This window comes from Ptychodera flava, chromosome 5 (genome assembly GCF_041260155.1).
Source record: "Ptychodera flava strain L36383 chromosome 5, AS_Pfla_20210202, whole genome shotgun sequence".
In the NCBI taxonomy this organism is placed as follows: domain Eukaryota; kingdom Metazoa; phylum Hemichordata; class Enteropneusta; family Ptychoderidae; genus Ptychodera; species Ptychodera flava.
Genome location: NC_091932.1, coordinates 11,814,956 through 11,838,131, shown reverse-complemented (window position 1 = coordinate 11,838,131; position 23,176 = coordinate 11,814,956). Strand labels below are relative to the sequence as shown.

The following is a 23,176-nucleotide window of genomic DNA, read 5'->3' as shown; positions in this document are numbered from 1 at the left end:
AACTTGTGTTCGAAAGCGATGCTGTTTTTAAAATAGTTGTTGATTTTTGACCAACAGACAGATATGTTAATTTAAGAAATTGTTTGTACACGCCTAGGTTTTGAGACGGTTTGACTATACATCGATTCGATCATTGCAAGCGACCATAACAATACATTGTAGTTTTGAAATTGCGTTTCTCTCGTGTAAGTTGAGAGACCGAGCGATTCACAACTGCGTCCCCCTTCTGATCGTGTTTTCGTTCGCCATTCTAAATCGCTTCATTTGTTTTAGAGAAAGGGAAATGTCCGAAGTTACGCGAACGGCTAAAAGCACGTTTATACAATCGATACTGAAACAAAACAAACGAATTTTGCGGTCTTTGTGATGTCCCGGTGTTGCAGACAAATGTTTAATATCGACCGGCGGAAAAAACAGACCACCTATGTCTACTCGCTGCGGCCCACTCCTGTAAGAAACGGCATTATATATATATGTACTAGGAAAAGTAAAGAAGTTGTCTGCGGTTTGTCTACCGACCTTCTGAGCACACCTCCGAGCAGGGACGCGTTGAGACATTCAGGGGGCGAAAGACGGCGCTGAACTTCAGCAACAGTGACCTTATACTTTGAAGTTGAACTTAGCAGGGAAAGGCGACCAGGAACAGAGCAGAACACATCGGTTGGTGACGCCAAACCAGACACCAGACCGTCTTTGCTGTTGTCGTTCTTCGGCCTAATGCCGGCTATGAAGGGAAAAGGAATAGAAATGATGTTATTAAGTTAAAGTGATACACACCCAATTTATCAGAAATTGGTTTAATTTTTATGCGTGTGGAAGAGCAATGGATGAACCACCTATGTGATTAATTGTATCCAATATTGAAGACATTTCTTATTGGATAAAATAGAGTATTTAAAAAACAGTGAGGCCAGTGTGCTTTTGAAAAAGTGTGTTGGGTTTAAAATTAATAATATTGGCTCACTCTGTCTACCGAAATAATTGCCTGGGAAAATAGAATTATTCTACGAAATATTTGGAGGCATTTTTAGGAAACTGATATTGAAATTTGAAGAAAATGATCGCAGGAGGTTGAAATAGACATCAGTTGATTTCAAAAATGAGTGAAGCCGTATATATTGTCATGTTTCGGCTACCCAGTCCTCTCGGCGAAATCGACTAGCTTTTTCTTTCTGCGGAAATTGCGCTATTCTCTCTCTATAAATAAACGAAAATTCCACAAAACATGGGGAAAGCTGGTTGAGCTTATGGAGAACCGGGAAACTGTAGTTTGGTGTATTTTATGGAGTAATTTAACACCGTATTGTTGAGATTACGGCTCGCAAAATATGAATTCTAAACAGTCGCACCTAACATGTGGCCGATTCAGAATAAATATGTGCATTTTTTGCTGGACAGACAGCCTCATATTTGTTCTAATAGTGCTTTCCTCTCCGACGGGAGTTATGACTACCCCAAACACGAATCGAAAACAAATGAATTGTCTAATCGTAAAAGACTTGCTCTAGTTCAAGTTTTGATTGCTTTTGAAATCCTACCATCATATATGACTTATCGTTTTGTTTGACTTTCAATTTTTAATACGATCATCACAGGTTTCGGTTTTCACACGCGTATGTGACACCATTAGCTTCCTTAAAAGAAGCGACCTATTACGATGTTTATCGCTGGAATTTTAAAAGTTGTATTCAATTTTCAGGGCGAAACAAATAAAAGATAAAAATCATGCATGGGGGATAAACCTTTGACCAAAAACCGAATGGTGTGTGCGTTCTCTTTAGGGTGCTATGCTACCTCTTCGTGACGACAAGGGCTTCTGCCGTGCTGGGGGATCTCTTCTGTGATTCGGGCGCTTTGGCCAGGGGCGTTCTTAAGGCCGACAAACAGTTCAAACTTTCTTAAATCAAAACCAATCCCCGGTTCTGCATCGTATGGTGATCTGCCCAGACCCTAATTCCTCAACGAACGCACGCAAACGATGAGCTCACAGAGCCCGACCGTCTTGTTAAATTGTATGTATTTGTGCTATAATTTACAGTACACACGCGATTCATCGCACACAGCATGGTAAATATAAAACACCCTCCGCCATTACTCTTGTCATTAATTCCGTCCGCCAGTCAGATTTCAAAATAAAAGTCAAGAAATCAACCGAAAACCTACAAATTTACCTGATCCTTTGCACTCCTTCCTCGGAAAATGTGGTGATTGACACAACTTGCGGTATTATATCAAAAATAAACACAAAAGTTGAAGAATATTTTAGATCGTGTACTGTTAACATCATATTTCCATTCAAAACGATTGCGGGACCCTAGTTTTATTTTTGACGGAAAGCGAATGCGACATCTTACACGCATTTTTGTTGAACTCCCTGAAATTCTCATATTAAATACCCACGGCAAGGAAGCTGAAAGCACGTGTAAACTCTGGTAAGTGTCGCACTAGTGTTTAAGTGTGACGTCATCCATCGCGACGATCCCCGTTAAGCTGGGCCAATATTTCAAGGACATACACCGTTATTTATTTTTAGTTCTAAAAAAATCGTTACTTAAGTCGGACAAGGCTTCGCCGAGAGAGTCTCGCTTTTCAGCGCGCGCGAACTTTGGCTGTGAACTTCCATCACACCGGCCGGGATGACGCCCGATCCAAATCTTTGGCAAACGTCTCAATTTCAATAAAAACACGGCTATTAAATTTTCAATTTCCAGTCACTCCCGTCCTCCGACTTATGAATTCGCCTTCTTGGATTTCTCCCAAAAGGAACGATCCATCATACCTCAGAAGAGAGCGTCCATTCGTCTTAGGTTTCCCTTCGTCGGCATCATCGCCTATTGCCCGAGCACGCACAGTCATGCATCGATCTAAGGCGCAAACACCGACACAATATTTTGCGAGGGCCCGACAACGTTTTCATGCCCCCCAAAAAGCATCAATTATCGACAATGAACATAAAAACTGATGGACCTATTATTTATATCTCTTTGGTAATAGTTGTTCAAAGCGATGATTTTAATAGTTTCATCTTAACTCACAATTTTGTTTAGTAACTCACATTTTTATTACCCAGATCTTACTCATAATACACACACTTAAAAGACAAGCTGACAGGGTATGCACAAAGGGGCACAACATTTTTACATCTCCTCTGAGAAAACCAAACGCTTCGTTTCCCTGGAAATTTGCATGCTACCGTGTATTTGCCAGGAAACTCTAGCTGTTAATACCAAGTGTACAGAGAGACAAAAACTACATCAGGGGTTTTTTCTTGTTTCTACAGTTTTTGTGTTATTGTGGGAAGCACTGCAGAGCGACCACTTCCGTGGCGCTGTTTGCGGAATGCAACCCTGGTTCTCGACAAAGAGAAACAAAAAAAGGCTCTCGGAAATGGCTGAGCATGAAGACCAAACCGAAATCACTCTATCGCTGTGAAGTGTTCCAATCATATATTGACAGGTGTGAAGCGAAGCACTAAGTCTTTCCCCCCGACTGTAGAAGCCGACAACAGCCGACTCTCGATAATGTCTTTGTTTAGGGGAGTGCTCTAAGTCAATAAAGATACACAAGATATTTGTTGTACGAGGATGCCCGGGTCGAAACTGCAGCCCCTGGAGTTATATCTTCCTACCGAGTGTACCGGCGATTTCCAAACTCCCTCCTAAAACGAGATTTTCCCAAGGAACCAACGGGTCCTCTTATTCCGTATCAAAAAGTGACAGAGTGAGGATTTTTTCAAAGAATCATTAATTTTGTAAGCCATATATCTTCCTATGAACAGAATTTAAAATATATACATATATATATATATATATATATATATATATATATATATATATATATATATACATATATATACACATAATCATAACTACATGTTTTTAAAAGTACACAAATGGACATTTACACACATGTACAGACATTTATAAATATATATATTTTTATATACATATATATATATATTTGTGATATATGTGTGATATTACATTACATATATATATATATATATATATATATATATATATATATATATATATATATATATAACAGCTCATACTATTACTTCAGACACGGCTAAGTACATATACTTTGTCTCTTGATTGACTCAGGCAATTCTCAACTTCGATTTTTCACATTAGGACCGGGATCTTGACAAAAGCGTGCCGTTCCAATCAAAAGCCGGGAAAGGACTCCCTAATGTAAGTCGGAATTAGTAGTGAGCGTACAGAAAAGGGGGGAAAATCAAGTCTCCATGGGCCGTGCAACATTTGCGTGAGATGTGCACCGCTGATACGTAACAAACAGTTTTCACATAGAGAGATGCTGGGTACATCTTGTCAACGCCGGAAATCAAAGAAGAAAAAAAAAAGATGTAGAAGCCGATAATGAAAAAAATAAGCAGGCAGTCAACTTCGGGGGAAATAAAATCAATTTTTCTGAGAGTGGTGAGAAACACAAGAGCACGTGGAAAAAAGGGGGGAGGGAAGCGATGGCGAGAGAGAGGCAGTATTTTCTCGAGCCATTAGCTGTGACATGAATAAAGCGTGTACAGAGAAATGGATAAAACGCATGGGTTTTTGCTTTGAGTGAACTAGTGAAAAAGAATCCGCGGAGCTCAACTTCAAAGGACTACCGATGCAACAGAGGCGAATTAAACGAACTGATCACAAAGATGACGATCCGGCACCCCGGAAAATGCGGACAGTGCGTGGCTTTCAAGTCACGGAGATAAAGAGAGGAAGAAAAAAAAAACCCAGAGCTATAACGAAGTGGCTTGTGTTGTTTTCGGCGATCTCAAATAAAGTGAAGACGCTCCTCAAGAATAACCTTCCTGATCGGCGACTTTTGTTTCTGCCGATGTCTCACTTTTGCGCGGTAAAACTAATCTGGTTTTGGCGAAATAAATTCGGAAATGAAAATATCATATAAACACACTTTCATTATTTCGATGACGGCCGACTTTTTTTTTGTCTTCGGCTCGGCTAAACCAGGTGCAAAGTGCGTTTTAATCAAGAAATTTGTCCAGCTCTTTGTTCTGATAAGCAACGACCAAATTTCGGTATCCTTTCATCCGTATAAGGTGCTAGGTCGGGTGCTCTCTCGTGTGATAAATCTCGTGTTAAGTTCTGGGGAGATTGCGAGATGCAACGACCACGCACTCGGCAATTTGAGATCGCAATCGCACGCAGAAATGAAATTTGGGTTGCCGATCTCGCCACCTTAGATTGTGATCTTGGAAGACGTGACACCAACAGGGGAGGGTTTTTTTCGGTACTTCCTCGACGTTTCAATGAAAAATTCATGACTTCCCCTTAAGGAGGGTATCGCACATCTCGAAATTCGCCTAACGGTTCGCGGTGTACGCATCTAGATAAAGTGTACATTAAGTTATCTCGACCGTTCGCTTGTCCTACGGCGGTTTTTAACAGTTTCCCCCACTTAAGAAAAACTTTTCTCAGAGGTAACGGATTACAAGCAGACAAGAATAAAACGAGATTGGTTGGATGAGTTCTGTAATCTGTCGGCTTCAAAAAGAGCCGACCAAGTTCTATTAGAAGATAAGATTTAGTATGGACATTAGCAGGTGAAAACGAAAGCAAATGATTAAGTAAATGCTATCGAAAATTGGGGATTACATCTGTATGGCCACAGAACATCTCCGCATTGGATGACGTTTATCTGGGTAAATTTTGATAAAAAGACTTATTTTTGATAAAACACCTAATTTGTGCTATTCGTAGCGTATCAGAGTATCTGCGTGTGGTAGATTAGTCACTTTCCCCCGCATTTACTGTGGCTAGAAACATGTCGTGCAATGAGTGAAACTTTGAAGTGAAAATGGCGGGAAAACTGGCAGACGACATTTGTTTTCGTTCTGATGTGCAAGGTTTCCGGGCACAGGTATCTGTCAAATGCTACAGCTGATGACTATGGGCAAAGTAAAGCGAACTGCACACAGGTGAAACTCCGCGGGTCCAAACGAATGGCTGACATAAATTTAACGCGCCGGGGCAGATATAAATCAACAGTTGCCATGGTTACGCCATGTCTCTCAATTTACAATTAATTACAATTTCATACACACTAAAACTTCATAAAAATATCGAAGTCTAGGCCAGTGAAGAGGGTCTTAACGATTGCGGGTTTCACGGTTTTAGATTTGCATTAAGATGCTTTCCTCGTTCAATTAAGAGTATTTCGCTTTAATATGTTCCAGGTTTTATCCAACGATGGATTTATCAACCCCTCGTCCGAGTAGAATTTCTTGCCAAAATTATGGCGAGGTACATCCATTGAATAGTGTCGTTCACTCGCTTAAAAACACATTCCGTTTGTTTTAAACTGACTTTCAATTCAATTTAATTTAAATTTTTGACTTTAACATTTCATAATCCATACATATTAAAGTCGAAGTTTGCTCGGATTTGTAGGTAAAAAGAAATGTGTGGTTGGATGCGACTGGGAAAATATCGCAGAGATTACGAATTTGAAAGGACCAGGCACGCGACAATCCGTTGCATCTGTTACACTAGATGATATCCTTGACAAAAATATAATCCACTTAGGTGTTTGTATTCTTCAACGATTTCGCCCAATAGTGACACAATAGCCCGATAGATAGCAACATTTTTATGACGAGACCCGTTTGGCTTCGTCAACACGCACACCGGCAACCTGGCGTTGGCCGACACGCACCCGCGCGCATGCGCAGGCGTGTCTGAAATATATTTATGGATGGGGGAAAATAATGCCAGCATGTTTATGACGAATTGTCCTATGGATGCAAAAGAATCACATTACATGAAAAACAAATAACAAATAGAAAAATAGAAATATCTAAAGCGTAATTCGTGCAGGGTGCTATAATGATGGCGTACGTCAAGAGCTAGGGTATTGTCATCAATACTCGATGAACTAATTATATGAGTGATTCGACTAATTTGTCTTATCGCTGTGTTTCTCGCTCACTTGCCTAGCGCACTTGGCAAATACAGAAAGCTTATATAAATCTGGAATACTTTTGGAGCTTCCGTCTGTACTGATCAAAACACCACTGTCAATTTTTTTCATGACTGGTTTATTGCTCGACAAAGATACAAGGACGGCAGTGAACGGAAATCCCACCAAAAAGGGTCAAATTTTTAAGGCACGGTTCTATGATAAGAATAAATAACGTAATCCCACTGGAAAATTTTATTTATGGCCAAAATGATTCTCTGAGAATGCTGGGAAATGTCTGTGTTTCTTTCGTTTTTCCCCGATAGCTTGATCCCCTTAGGGTACTAGTCACTCCCAAAGCTAGCTTGATAGCACTGCGTATAACTGTGCGACCATGATCGGGTGCACAAACACCTCCGTATTCAAATACCCCTGCTACCGATGGACCGGTCTCGCTCTCTGTGTGTTGTGAGCAAATGTTTAAAATGGCGATACCGTTACACGATTTCTCCCCTTAACTGTCAAAGCATGTACAAAAGACCGGTGGTGCATACACAGATTACTGCAAACATATGAATAAACATGTGAAATCTAAAACCTTTTGAAAATATTTGAGAGAGAGAGAGAAGAGAGAGAGAGAGAGAGAGAGAGAGAGAGAGAGAGAGAGAGAGAGAGAGAGAGAGAGAGAGAGAGAGAGAGAGAGAGAGAGGGACGGATTACAGAAGTGGAAAATAGCGAGGGAAATGGGGAGAATGGATAGAGATGGGTTAGGGACAGGGAATAGAGTTATAGCAAGAGATACACAGGGAGTGACACAAACTAGTGTCAAACGGATACGGCAAGGGGGGAGACTGCGGGATGTGAGCCTGGGAGCCGAGGGTTAGCGACATGGTAAGAATAATGTAAAGGCAAGGTAAATTGAGCCATTAGGCCAAAAGCGAGACATTTGGGTAGATCGTTTAAATTGTCGCGTGTGAGAACGGCTCACAAATCACCAGAATGTACGACAATCAGTGGACGTTAAGAGGCTCGAGTCCCCCCTAACACCTGTTACTAGGCAAGCCTTGCATTTGTTTTGTAACTTGTCAGATCACAATAGCCGAAGACGTTTTGCCTGCCAGCGAGTCCATGAAAAAACCATTACAACAAGTAGCCTATTATGCCGAGGACAAAAGCAATCGCACTGCCAAAAACACGCCAAATTTACTAGGAAAGAAAGAGACAGCAGAAAAACGGGGAAAACTCTCTGATCAAGACCATGACTTAGATTAGTCCGGGAGGCAATGAGAACGAGGCACGGGGCATGGCGTGCTTCGAGAGCGTGTACGGATAACGACACTGCCTTTGTGGAACAACTCAAATGACAAAACTGAAAGCTAAAAAAATGGGATCATAGAGGGACGGGCAAGCCTTCAAATATTGGCCCCAGGCTGTATTCATACACAAAGAAACAAAGCTTTGATCGTCTGCACGGGTCGATTTCGAAAAAAAATAAAATATCGAGCTTTGAAATTTGTGACGCCAAAGGAGTGGTTTTTTAGAGTAAAAACCAGGGAAATAAGAGAGATAATCAGTAAGGAAAACAACGTGCGGGATCGTCTGTCCTCCCGGGACTGGAGTCATCAGCCAAAATTGCTATCGTTGTCATGAGACCCGTTTAGTCATGTTGTCAGTTTTTGGGTGTTTTATCAACCTAAAACGTAATTAATTGAAGATCGTGAGAGAGAATAAGGTGTCACATTTTATGGCTGAATTTATAAGAATTGCTTCGACACGACACTTGGGTCCTCCGAGAGGTGTGTCATAATTTATCGTGAAAAATGGTGTTTTGGAGAAAGGGAACAGTAAAAGTGATGTGAGGGAGAGAGACGTAAAGCGCAGTTACGACTGACGCTGCCCGGCAAAGCACTGAAAACGGGATTAATTCCAGCCGACGGATGATAAAAATTGTAGTTTACACTTGGTCTAACCCCTGAAAATTGTCTTAAATCTCAAGCGGGCAAGGTGTTTGCTTTCTTACCGTTGCCCTGTCTGAATATTGGACCCGCATCTGACTACTATCGACAAATATTGTAATTCCACCTACACTATGCAACAGCGGTAAATACACAAGCGATTCAATGCCATGGCTGAGAATTTTTTTCCATCGGGGACAATTTTGTGGACATGAACTTATCGAAATACGTCAGCCTGATAAAGCAATCCATATTCAAATGAATTCCTAGAGAAATGTTGCAATATATAAAAAGGGATTGCCGCGTCAGTTTTGCACCCTTGAGAAGGAGATTCCAGGCAAGCTAGAAATGAACTTTTTTCGCCTTTGGCAGTTATCTACGAACGACAATCAATATTAATGATATTACCCTCGACAAATTACAAATATATATACAGAGCTATATTTAATGTTTTGCTAGTTTGACATATTATTTACTTTAGTCACCCAGACGCACAAAGCATTTTCCATGGAAATTTTTTTGACTTGTTCTATATCGAATGGAAAAAAAGAAAATTTGAAGGAGAAATTACATTTTTCATGAGTGTACCCTTTTTGCAGGTGACCTTCACGTCGACATTAACGTTTTGACGACTGTTTCCTAATGTAATTTTTACACGTTTTTCCAATTGTATGTTCAGCGAAAGTTCCAAGCTTGATCAATGAAACATCACACAATGTTTTCTAATATTTCAAATTTTACGTCTGTGGAAGGCAGTTTTTTCTGTACTCACAGAAACTTGAGTTTACCGTGACAGGATCAGTACAAGGATGTTATGCAAGGATATTTCACTATAACGTCTCTGATATGAACACGACACTTTCCAAAATTAAGAGCTTAGTAGGAAATGCTGAATTACTTGAAATAATAAAATATTAAACATTCATTTACTATATTCCTTTAAAAACACATCTTACGGAAGGGCTGATTATTTTTTGCTTTAAGTATTCTCAAGTATGCTCTATATTGTGTTTATTTTTCTGTGAGTCCCTTGCGCCACTTTGGCAAAATTCATTGTCTCTTTCAAGGTTGATATCCTTTAGACACACAGACACACCCACTCACAGACAAACACATACAGATTGACAGTCGCAAAGAATAATTATATATATATATACATACATATATATATATATATATATATATATATATATATATATATATATATAATATATATATATATATATATATATGTTTGTTTGTGTGTGTGCATTTGTTCATACATACATACATACATACATACATACATACATACATACATACATACATACATACATACATACATACATACATACATACATACATACATACATACATACATACATACATACATGTACACATCTTCGTTCAGTGTATAAAACTTTAGAAAAAAGTACATAAATCGATAAGATGTCTTCCTATATTTGTTTCAAGTAAAGTTAATATCCACATAAAAATTTGCTAAACGCGAGAATTTTTGTCGAAGAAAATTAGGTTTGAAAGGGGTCAACATTGAAGAGGCTAAGATCAAATTATCCGGTAAGTGTTACCACTTTATGTGGGATACGCGATCACACTTATAGAAAACTACTGATTGGTTGGGCCTATGACAGTTCAACCTTTGACCTCAAAACTCTTTTTTTTTCACTGTTCAGTTTTCTTAAACCCGATGCAGAGGCACGGCATTTCTTGCCGGAAAACCGCGAAGGGGGTTATAACAAACGTTTCAAGATTATATTTGTTTGGGGGAAAAAATCACGTCCATCGCATTGAAAATCTGTAACAAAGTTAAACATTTCCCCTTGTCGTGATTATTTTTGGCGGGCTTTTCATCATTGAACGACGACCTCCAAGGTCGCTGGATATCGATCTGAATGGGCTGTGAATAAAGCACAACAAAACACGTAAACAAGTATCAGCCGGGTTCTTGGTGGGCTAGTGATTTGGATTAATCGCGTCGCTGCTTCAGTCAAATCGGTTACATTAACAGCTTCAATAGAAGTATTTATGTAATGAATGGACCGGTGTGGTTTCTTAGAGACTGGGTTTTTTATTAATAACTAATTAATAAAAAGTTTCAATCCGGTAACAGAAGTGGATGGTCCTAAAGCCGTTTTCTGAATCTGGCGTGTAAAAAGGCACTATTAAATTCGTGGTGAATGGATCTAATACTGGGGCTTTTATGCAGCTATAGTGTTGGCTGGCGTTCGTTAGTCAAGCCTTTGTTAAATACCCTAGTAACAATGTCAGCCGCTCGGCGAGCTGAATTCCAGCATTAGCATGAAAAGGCGGCAAAACTTAAAGCGAGAAGCGTAGCTTAATCCGACAGCGGCCCATCGTCTGAAGTGCACCAGGAGGAGACCTTCTTATGCGCGGCATTTCTCAGAGTCCCCATGGCAGGAGGGTAGATGCTTTTGAGTTTAGTGGGCTGTGGGGGATGTAAACTGGCACCGGGAACAAAAAAGGCGGACATAACCAAATTCTAATCCAACAGAACCGGATTGAATGACTGGCTCGAAACACTATTATTACATCAAGCACAGGGTCGTTGATCTGGGCTCTTCAAACGTTTCGTCCCTGTAAATGGCCACACCCCTCAGCAGAAAATGAAACTAACCGAGGCCTGACTTTGAAACATGTAAAACATCAATGGAATAGGAGCCATAATCTCATTAATAAGGAAAACAACGACACTATGAATATAGTCACTGTAAATCACCTGTTGCATCAACCAATCGCAGCAATGTATTCATTATCCTGCAAATGGCCAGCAGGGCGGCGGCCAATTGCATTTCCTATTGGAAACGCGACGAAACTTTGGCACGAATGGAGTTTAGCCAATCAGATTGGGCTAATTCCACACCGTCCACGAGGACTATCAGCTGGAATACAAAGGGAGTACCAGAACAGAACGCCGGATGCCAAGCCCATAATTACACCGCGGACGTGAACAGTATCTTTCACAAAAGCACAGTCAGTTTATGAAACGTGTAACTTTACAGTTTTTTTGTCGTCAGGGTCTATCAACACAAAGAGTGGATTTTGTCTCGTAAGTCGCATTGACTGTCGGTCATTGAATGAACAGATCGCCTTAAAACTTATCACGGGCTTTAAAACTCATGTAAGCATATTACTCGGTAATTTTCGATCCTAAAAGCGGAACCTGTAATCGCCTTGTAAAAACCTCCCCACATCATCCTAATCGTTGCCAAAACCGAAGGAATGAGAGAAAAAGACCGAAGTCAAACAAAAGACCGAGAAGCGCCACGTCTATGGTCAAATACACATCTAGAATTCATGTATGCGCCCCACGATTTAATGTTTGGACAACGAGAATAATCCTTTGATATGAAAACCGGACATCATATAACATCACAAATCAATTTCTGCAATTTCTAAGTTGGAAAGAAAAGCTATTTTTCGTCGTGAGCAAATGCAACCAAATAATCTTGATGCATATAAAGATATCTGAGAACTCCTGAAAAGGGGAGTGTTTTATATATATATATATATATATACATTTTGTGTGTATATATATATATATATATATATATATATATATATATATATATATATATATATATATATGAGCAAAGACACAATGCAAAATATCTCGACTGTGCATTACGAATAGTTTGCTATTTCAGTTTGTTACTACTTGACTGTCTGGGCATACATACCTCTCTCAGTTGAAAAAGGGCGTAAAACTGGATTATAGGACGTTTACTTCAAGTTTAAGTTCAGAAGAAAGACCCTAATTGGATGAGCAGTGCTTGAATCGAAACAACGCCATGTTACAAGGTTACCTGAATTTTCTTTGCGTCGACAACGTCTTAATTTGCACTTATCGGTGGAGCGACTTTCTCAGTAGAAGTTGCAATTCTCCTTTCATTCGCAAGAAATCATAACAAAAGAGTAGGATTGCCAGAGTCAACAGACATTATGAATGTACAGTTTGTCGAGTCTGGAGGGCAATTCCGAAGCACTCCGTCAGGCCAAGATACCGCAATAACTTAAAGGACCTATATCTGACAGGAAGAGACGAGTGACAGAAAGTGCAAGCACAATATCTGCTTACGTCACACATTTTAGCAGAATGCGTCATAATTTATTCATTTATTCATAACGAGGCCCTAAAGTTTCAAATTCTTCACGCGTGTCTGAACATTTCGTTCAATCCTCACTTTTCTTAACTTACAACCAGAAAAGAATCCCAAGAATCAACAATGCACTGAAGTTGTAATTTTGAGATATGCCTCCAGTCGCTAAATTTAGTCCGATTATTTTTTCGAATTTTAAATGAGGTGAAAATGCACACTTAGTATTTGCCTGCCGTTGTTCAATGTTCAATATGTTAAATTGTTAGAAACAGAGAGAGCAAAATGTGAGATTAAATGCCTCCCTGCACATAATCTTCAGCGAGTCGGATATACATGTAAAAAGGCGCGAAATCATTTAATTCTCAAAAAAGCTTGGCACTCTTACTGTGCTCGTGGTTTTCATCTCAAATCACAGAAACAGGTCATCGATTCTGTTTTTTCGGGAAAGATCTCGCATTGGGCGATCTTAATATTCCCTAGTTGTGCTTTATATACCTCCTCAAAGCAACAAAAAATATATGATTAGTCTCTCCATTAACTATTGCTGATACACATGCATTTTAGTCCATGCGAACGAGGTTGAGCCCCGCGCGAACGAGGTTAACATTCGGAGGATGCGGAACAGTCACGTCAACCTTTGAAGGTGTGGATTCTGAACAATGTCGACATAAGTTAAGACACTTTTTTCTAATTTGGAAAGATTTATGGTTGACCGACAGTAACATCATCTGAATCTTTGATTAATGTTCAATCAGGGATGATATCGCTTTATGTGATTCGAGCAAATTAATTTGGAAGTTTTTCAAATGACTTTGTCCGGAAACTTTGCAGGGACTCGATGCAGGATGTTTAATGACTGTCATCAACACATAAAATAAATAAATCCATTATCATCCCAAGCGCGACAAACAGAACCAATTTATTACTTTGATGGTTAATGTATATCATGGGGGGACATCGCGAATTATCAATTCTTACGCTATTCAATTTATGACACACTTTGCCCTGTCACAGAACAACCATATTACTTGGCACTGTATAAGAACCCCTGCACATTTCTCGGGCGTTTTATGCTGGTTCATATTCTCTGTGGAATTCCAGGGATGTCAATTTGTTTTAACGTATACACTGCGAGTGATGGTACTCACCCTTTGAGGTGCACCACTTCCGTCGACGGTTGTGAAACTGGATGCACTTTCTCCGTCTTTTAGATTTGGATTAAACACACAAGAAATTCTTCTCTCAAATTGTTGAAAATGTTTCTTTTTCTACGCCTGTCGTTGTTTTGACAATCAATTATCACATACACCCTTCTCTCTCTTCTCTCTACCCCTGTCTCTCCCTGTTTTGTAGCCAAGATGTATCCACATTCTCCTTGAGATAATTATTTCAGTGGATAGGCATCTGTTACGGTCAAATCATTGGGGAAGCTGTGACGACGTTTTAACTCAATATTTGTTTATTTGTTACGCTTGGCCATAACGAGTTCATGTTTGTTTGCATTGGCTCACCTATCCTACTTAACTGCCGACTAGGCTTGGTAATTCGCCTTTATGCAAAGCTTTATTTCCAGCTCGATTCGCCCCGTATTTTGTATGATGACTGATCTCTCAATTAAGCCCCTGCGATTGTTCTCAAGCCCAATCAGATCAAATGAAATTACAGTGAAGTGATGAGTTCGATCAATACAGATGAAGGAGCGGTGAAAAAATGGGTCGCTCCCCTCAATTCAAAACTGTCAACCCATATACTCTGTAACGTTCGTTTTAGTTCCTTTCCGCGCTTCCTTTCGATTCCATCCTAGTTTTTTGTTCGTTTTGATTTATCTGACATGAAACAAAAACTTACATAAAAAGTAATGGGTGTTTATTTTTGGATGCTGAGCGTCTAAGTCACCTCATTCGGGTTAAAATGTTCGGATCTATAAAGTACATGTCCATTTCAACACAGATCCGTATAATTATAGACATCTTACACATCTGCGCATTTTGATGACATAAATATGTTTTATGAAATGAACAATTTTTGATTTCTGGGTCGTAAACTTCACGGTTTTAAAACATCATGTCTTTATGGAGCCGAGCCTTTGACATCTCAAAAAATGGACAAACGGAAGTACCAGAGTATGAAATCAACGTTATTTTGTATTTTGTCAACAGTGTTACCGAAATAATGGCGGTACTACCTCGCCTACATTTAGCTCACAGAAACATGCTCTTCATTATACAAACTTCAAAATTCAAAGTACAGATATTCAAATAGGAGAAATTCCTTATGAACTTTTTATTTTTGTAATTTAGAAGGAATAATGCTCAACTCTATAAATCTTTAGACACTGTCATTACGTTTTCTTAAACGGTTTGAGAACTAAATTAAAACTAGTAAGCTAAAAGTTCCTTCTCGTCTGACAGCCGCTAACAACACAACATAATTAGGGTAACAAATTACGAAACAAAAAACTTGCCCTTAACAATATCACAAAACATTAAAAAAGATGAGTAAGACACTCTGATTGAGAATGTTTAAAAACATTGAGGGGGATGTTCATTAAATGGAGTGGTTTAAAAATTACTGTCATTATTACATGTGAATTGTGTAACTTTTGTGCTTAGCGCTTTTAAATACCCCATCTTTCCTAAAATAACAAACGAAACAGTCCTTCGGTAAATTGGCTAATTCAAATAGCATTTGTCTGACAGAAAATTGTTCCAAGGAAAGTTTTGATGGCAATCTGACCCAGGAGAGGAAAATGTATAGTTTAAGGAGAGGAGATTAAGCCATCAGAACAACAGTGACAAGCTGTAGATGTATTTATGACCCTGTGCGCATTCATGAGAAGTGACTCGTTTTAATATTTTACCTAAAAACTAAACGAGAACAGTTTAAAACGTCATTTCATCGCATAGCTCTGTAAGACATAGTCAGTTTTGGAAAGCCAACTTGATCCAAAGTGTTAACACGTATCCGGGGATTTCCGATGGGTCATTCCCCCGTGCAAATTTCATAAGGCAATCGACACCTTTTGAGGGTGACCCCTCTTAAGAAAAACCCGCATACCAATTGGAAAATGGAATATTACAATTTTTGTTTGTCCGCCTGCATTGACTTCCAGTGTTTGGTAATTCTCGATGGCAGAAGGATTGCGTTGACGTGATTGTTTGTCGAAATTGGTCGTGACAAGGATGCAGGCGGCTTCTCTGCGCCGCCCGTGAAATGGCACATTGGCAGAGAGTCAAGTGTCTTTTCACATCTCGTGAAAGAAACAGCATGAATAATGAATTCACAATATGAATTTCTCATGCAATATTTTGTTTGACAGCCTCTTCTGTGTTCGGTCTGTCTTAAAGAGCCGCGGCAACACCCGCTGCCCTTTTTCCCAACACAGCATTTAATTTGCGTCGCACGGCACGGCCTTCGTTGTCAGCTCGTGTTTGCCTTACAAACGGGCCAACTGAGCAGCCGAGAAGTTCCCCCCTCGGTGCTGTCTACATTACTAACTGCTTGCAAGGGTTGAAAACGTTTTCCCTGCCGACAGAACTTGGAGGCAATGATTTACTTATGGGCACGTGGACATTTTGCTGTGTAGTAAATTTAGGCTTCTGTTCGCGGGTTACTTCAATGAAACAGGCAAAAGATTCCACGCTCTTTCACCACTTACTCGATGAGATCTCCAAATGACAATTTCAGTTTTCTAGTAGTCTTATGTCTGCCCCTACCAGCTCTTTTACCCGTTGCCATGGTAACGCTATTCTTGTTGTAACCCCTTAACCATCGATGAAGAGCTGAATAAATAAAAATTACAATCTCACCAAAACAAGGGCTGATCGTCAACTTGTCCAGATCATACAGGAATTTCCAATGCATTTTTTTTCTCTCGTACCGGGGACCCTCCGCGATATGCTCATGTACACAGTGATTGAACGAGACAAACACTCGGTCACAATAGAGGCATTGTGACTTCCTCAATGGGGCATTTCGGAGCTTTTCTTGGCGTTTTTCTTGCCAATGAGAGAGCAACCGCTTGCCCGTGTATTCATTAACTGTGCTCATTTTGTGTTTTGTGTACCTTTTAACTATTGTTCGTGCCCATAATATACCAGTAAACATGTTGACCCTGATACCTATACTATACTTCGCTCATTTTTGTGCATTCATGGGATCACGACATCAAGGGGTTTTCTCTTTGAATCTGTCAACGGAACGGACTCAAAAGTCCACGCACCTCGACGTACAACCTCCTGTCCACCCTCCCGCCATTGTGGGCCATTCTCTCTAGCAAGCCTCCCTCCAATGAAGGCAAACAAAAGGAAAAGACGGAGCGGTTCAGCTTTAGTTTTGTTTTTTTTTGGTTGAAAAAAAAATCTGGGAATAATAAAATCGTCAGATGAATTGACTGAGGAGGAACCGTGCTTCTCTTGGGTCGGTTCTGAGATTGGACAATGTGTCTGAAATGAGAAGCCGTTTCCAATTCTAGACCATTTATATATAATGCGCATATATTTAACGATAATTGCATATGCTTATACTATAATGCAAAAATCCACAGCAAGTTGTTTCTTCACTGCTGGGGAAGATTGTGTGGTTGCACCAAGACGCACTGGTGGGCGAAAATGAGTAGCATATCGGGTTACGGAGTACTTAATGAAGCCTTTTTGCTATGTATTAAACTTCACTGAACACACACCGATAACAATCCTGTCGAGTTCAACGAGTCTTCGCCCACGACCCATTTCGGCGCTTTGAGTATTTTGCGGCAAAAATTGTCGTCTGCACATGAATTTTGATCGGAACTGATGCCCATTTTAATCCTCTCAAAAACATTTGGTAGTGTTTAGAAAGAACCAGTCGAAATGTAAACAAAAAAATTGCTGCGGTCTGTTTTTATAAATACCTAATGTAAAATTTGTAGACGATAATCATCCAGTTAACAGGTTGTAAGATTGGCGCGTTTGTTGTAATCATCACGACGTGAACGATAAATATGTTTCTGTATATATTTTTAGGATTAGCTTCCATCGCTACAATAACTGTTCACAGTTTGGCGGCAAGTAGCTCTCAAATCCCGTGTACTTAAGCGTGAGGGATTGAATGTACCGGCAGAATTTGAGAGACCGCGGGGAACGCGGACAATCGTTCACAAACATGAACTATTTGTACTAGGAAAACAGCAGCAAAAAAGCAATACTACAAACTGCACGGTCGGGACGAGACAATACAACTGAGCTACTAGACAATCTCAACACATGATATCTCTAACAGCAAAGGCGTGGATGCATTTTTCCTCCAGATTCCTGAACAAAATCTTTGAAAATAGTGATAATATTTTTTCAAGAGAAACAGTATAGCAAAAAGTGCGTGAAAAATTCTCAAGACTTACCCTTTCTGATGACGGAGTTGTGCTCGCCGGGGATAAACGTGCCAGTCTCGTCACCCGTTTGCTGCGCGAATGAGAAGAAAGAGACACACATTGTGAACTATATCTGAATTGAAGTAAAACAGCCAAAGGCGATGACAATTTTGCGAAGAACTAGAGCACGGGCTTGGGTTAATAAGAGAGATTCTGCAAAACAACAAAGAACTGTTCTGTCCGCTGTGTCTGTGTTTCAAAAACAAGGTTTTTATATATATGGAATGCATACAAATTGATACATTGTGTAGGTGTTAGATTTTATTAGGTTTAATACGCTACTTAAAATATCTTTCATTGGCGTGAGCGTCTTTTTCTATCACTTTCGACGACAATGCAGAATGAAAACAAAATGTGAGAAGGCAGCGGGTTTATTGAAATTTTGCTCGACACGGATAACGATTTTCAGTCAATCATTACACTAACAATTACCCCAAGTACAAAGAAAGCACAAAGGGAGAGGTACATGGCAAAGACAATAGGACAGCCTCGTTCTCGGTTAGATATTGGTCATTACACGTAATTTTGATGTTGTATGTAAATACGGCGTTATGAATAACAAATTCTGGACTCTTTATACGTCATGCATGATGAACCCCATTAAAATATCCTGCATTGCCGTGGGCTATTACAGAAGTCAATACTTCTGATTCTGCGACGATTTCGCCAAATACCTGGCAAAATTAAGAAGTCGGTCAGAAAAAAAGAACCTACTATCGTCTGGACACCTTTCTATGTTGGTCCATAAAAGAAGGTAGTGCAACAGCCCACACACAACAAGCAATCAATAACTTTCAAAAAAACCCCACACGTGTTTATTTTAACTCAAAATGGTGTGTGAATCAGGAAAGTAATTGTGTCTGTCTGACAATTTTCCTTCAAAAAATCCTGACGAAAAATCTTAAAATCAAAAGTGGGGAGTTTAGATTATGTAATTGTTTTTGTACTAACATTGTGGTCTCCGCTATATCGCATCCACTGCACAGCCGCGTCGTAATAGTTGTAATGCCCCTTCCATTTCAGCCAACTCTCGTTGCTCGTCTGTGTAAACAACAGTTAAGTAAAACTAGTCAGTTTTTTGTTCTATAATTTTCTTCACGGCTAGTCTAATTATTTTACGAAAAAACAAATCGTGAAAAGTTTTGACCGCAGAAATTTGGTTTCCGCCTGAAAATGCACCGCATGGCTACTTTTCCTTGATTGAACAAGATGTTTTCGAAAAAAAGAGATTTTTTGTCGTCTGGTCGATTCCCGCGTTAAGTCGCGTCATTTTTCTTGCGGACAGCGTTGAATTGAAATGTGAACAACAGCAGAAATCTCTACTACCAGATACCATAACAAACACACACACACACTTGTATTGTTAAGTTGTAGCTGAGCGATGAACACGGAAAATATTCATAATATGTACAAAAGGACATTTAAGGTGCATTTCTGCGCAGGGGACCAGAAGCAGTGACCTTTGCCAGCACGTTCTAGAGAGACAATTTATGAGCAGGCAATAAGTTTAGTACCCTTCTGAAAAGAAATGCATGGTTGGAGTACATCGAAGAGAGATCGGCGGTCTATATTTGGCAGGCGAAACAATGTGACACGGCGCGGCTTGTGTTCCCTCGATCTTAAAGGAGAGTACTACTACTAGTCCACCGATACAGAAGCTTTTAGGATTGGGTTCTGGAGCTACTACACTCATTAAGGGGAATTCACTGTGTAAGTCAACTGGCTCAAGTGCTCTTAAGGGGCTATCGGACTCGGCGAACGATTCTATAAGGAACGGCCTCATTGTTTACACAAGAAAATCGAACGACCAAACTATGAGATAGGTAGCACACACTAATAACTGACATGCCAAGCTGCGGACGACGCGACAACAAAGGACACATTTTGGGGTATTCATGCACCTTTTTGTGAGGGGGCTCCTCGCCATGTGCTCTTACTAACAGACGACATCTTGAGCAACAGGAAGCCATATTGTACGGGGTGAATGAAACCCCGCAAAGGCTTCAAAAGAGACTTATTGACAAGCTGAACAAGGGTGAAAAAAGTAGTGAAGCATAGACAGCAATGGAAGTTTGTTGTTCTGCGACGTCGGAGGGCAAGGCACAGATATAAAATACTAACAAAACAGATCAATTATTGAACAGTTAACTTTGAGGCAATTATGGTGAACTGATGTTCAATAACACGCAATTATGTGAAATTTGGAAGTAAAAGATACGGGGAGAACGTGCTCTGTCGCGAGCTGGGCTGACAAAAGAAATATTCTGGGGTGCATGGACTGTAATTATGGAACCACGCTGGACGTTGCTGGACCAGACAGCATGCAGGAAAACTAACAACAACAGCAGAGGCAATCTAACGCCATTACTGACCACACGGTGACCACGCTTCGACACCCCGGGCAACTTCCAGCTCCGACCACCTCAGAAGGAAAATAACACACAAGAAAAACTCAGAGCGGGAACCGGAATCACCAGATCCGAGCGCATTTAAATCAGTATAAACCCTTCTCTCGAATTGTCGACGTATGTATACAAGAGTATTTAGTCGTGGGCTTTTGAGAATGCAATTGAAAGGTGACGGTCGATTTGAAAGAAAGGATACCGTTTCTCTTTATTTCTCTTTTTTTCTTCCCGTTTCTCAAATGAACCACAAAAATAACACGGCAACCAAAACCCCCCTTGAGCTGGAAAGTTATTTAATTATTCAAATTACAGTACTCAAAGGCTCAAGTCCATCAAGTAACGTTGAAGCCGTCGTTTACACACTTTTACTGTTGATCACTGTTTGTTTCTACTGATGAAGCCAATTTTGACCCGTTTTAGCAATTTTAGGGAGCTTTGGTAATGCTTCTATCCTGTCTGACTTGACAAGGAATCGGCCGGACACATCTTGAGCTGGAATCAAGGTTTTGCTGTTTGTTTCTTACGACGAGAACTATGTAAGCAACACGCCATACTCCGGGGAAGACAGCATTTCGATTGAAGCATATTACGGAGGAGAGGAGTCCGGGGCAGCGTGCTCGGCGACCATTACGGTACACTTGTCACTAATAGTCCCGCAACATCGCTGCGATAAATGGGATCATTAAGAATATGAGAAATCGTCTCTACTAGGTCTTAATTTATTAGTAAATGTGGATATTACGAATAGAAATGTCTTGAAAACAACACTTGGCCTTCCCTAATGAAACTGTGATTTTCAGAATGGCTTTATTTTCTTCTGGTTCGGGGGCTTTCCCATATTGCAAGTGACGTTATCTAAGTGGAATAAAAAAGTAATGAACTTTGCCTGACAACGCGGATCTGTACCACCCTTCTCGAAATTAAAACACGCGGTGAAATCGAAAACCAGTTTGCTTATCAGGTCTCTATATTGCGACTATATCTATTTACACTAATGAGCCGAAATGTGAAGAAATTCGAGACCCGACTTCGGCGGACACGGCTTGTTTGGTTTTTTGAAGACGCACTGTGTATTTTTTTTAATGTCAAAAATGCTGGGAGGCTGAGTTTAGTCGAAAGACCCCCATCCTCCGTTCGACCACTCAGTACCGACGGGCCGACTCACAGCGCAGCTGCCGCGCGTAGGATTAGTGAAATCGGAATCGGCGGTGGTTTATCGTCGTTTCGCCACAACACTTCCGACTTGTCGACCAGACATCGGTATTTCTTACATCGTCGATATTCTCCGATCGATTTCTGATGGTGATGTGTTGGGGAAGGGTTTTGCCATTGTGTACAGTTGTCTCGTCGTCTTCTTCGCGCTATCTAGTCGAACTTTACTGATGCGTATGTCATGCAAAGAAATCGACATCCCCTGTTTCTTCTTTAAATAGGAAAGGCCAAGGTTTTTTAGAAATCCTTCCAAACAAAACAATGTTCCTTTGAATTAAGTAACTGCACGGATGACCTTCAAAAGCTCTCCAGAAATGCCGCAATCAGAACGAAAAACTTCGTGCTATTAAATTGCTATCACAGAAATTGATTTATGAATTGAATTGTAAATCTATATTGATACTTCGGTTTTCGTACCTCCTGTTTGAAAACCGAGCTTACGAGCTCGTGTTGTGTCGTATGTTTACCTTTATGTTACTTCAATTCACACAATAACTGCTTGGATAGCATGTGGCTTGTTACAAAAAAAATCCGCGCATGTCAAAGAAAGCGCTCTATAGACGTTGTACTGGCAACGCCTCATGGGCTATACATTTTTGGAATCACAGTCTTCCATATTGCATTTCACTGCAAACATTGCCAAGTATGCATGGGAGAGTCCCAGCGTTGACTCTGTGCAGACTTGTGGGAATACGGAATCTTCCTCAGCGGGCAGCGCCTAAGCTGGCGCTGAGGCGGCGACAGCCTTCACACGACCGCAAAGATGAATATCGACGATTTGGAGAGCCACTGATATCGGGGACACGGTCATTCGCTCCCCACAGTCGTGTCTGTCTACACAACACCGTCAGGGGTCATACTAAAGATCGTGGTTGGGCCCGGAGAGAGTGGCCCTCATGCCTTCATAGGTTGACCATGATACGGTGTTACACAGTGAGTTTCTAGCTCCAATTCGCCATACCAGACGCTCGGGATGATATTATCCCAAGTTTAGCTTGCTATTTATCTCAGTTACTAGGGGGATGCACTTCCGCTTTCCACGTACGCAATCTAGACGTCCAGACATAAGGAAACACGAATTGTGTTTTTCCCCTCAACGTATGCACGTGACGGAGCCTTTATGGGCTTTGGCAGCAGGTACAG

The 23,176-nt window shown here is 40.4% G+C and overlaps 1 protein-coding gene across 1 annotated transcript in view; it reads right to left on the bottom strand.

The window, feature by feature from the left end:
- LOC139133019 (transcription factor AP-2-epsilon-like) overlaps positions 1 to 23,176 on the bottom strand; it is an 83,313-nt gene that overhangs the window by 49,094 nt on the left and 11,043 nt on the right. The window contains 2 exon segments of the mRNA XM_070699402.1: positions 520 to 724; positions 18,387 to 18,447. Of these exon segments, the coding sequence (XP_070555503.1) occupies positions 520 to 724; positions 18,387 to 18,447 (266 nt within the window).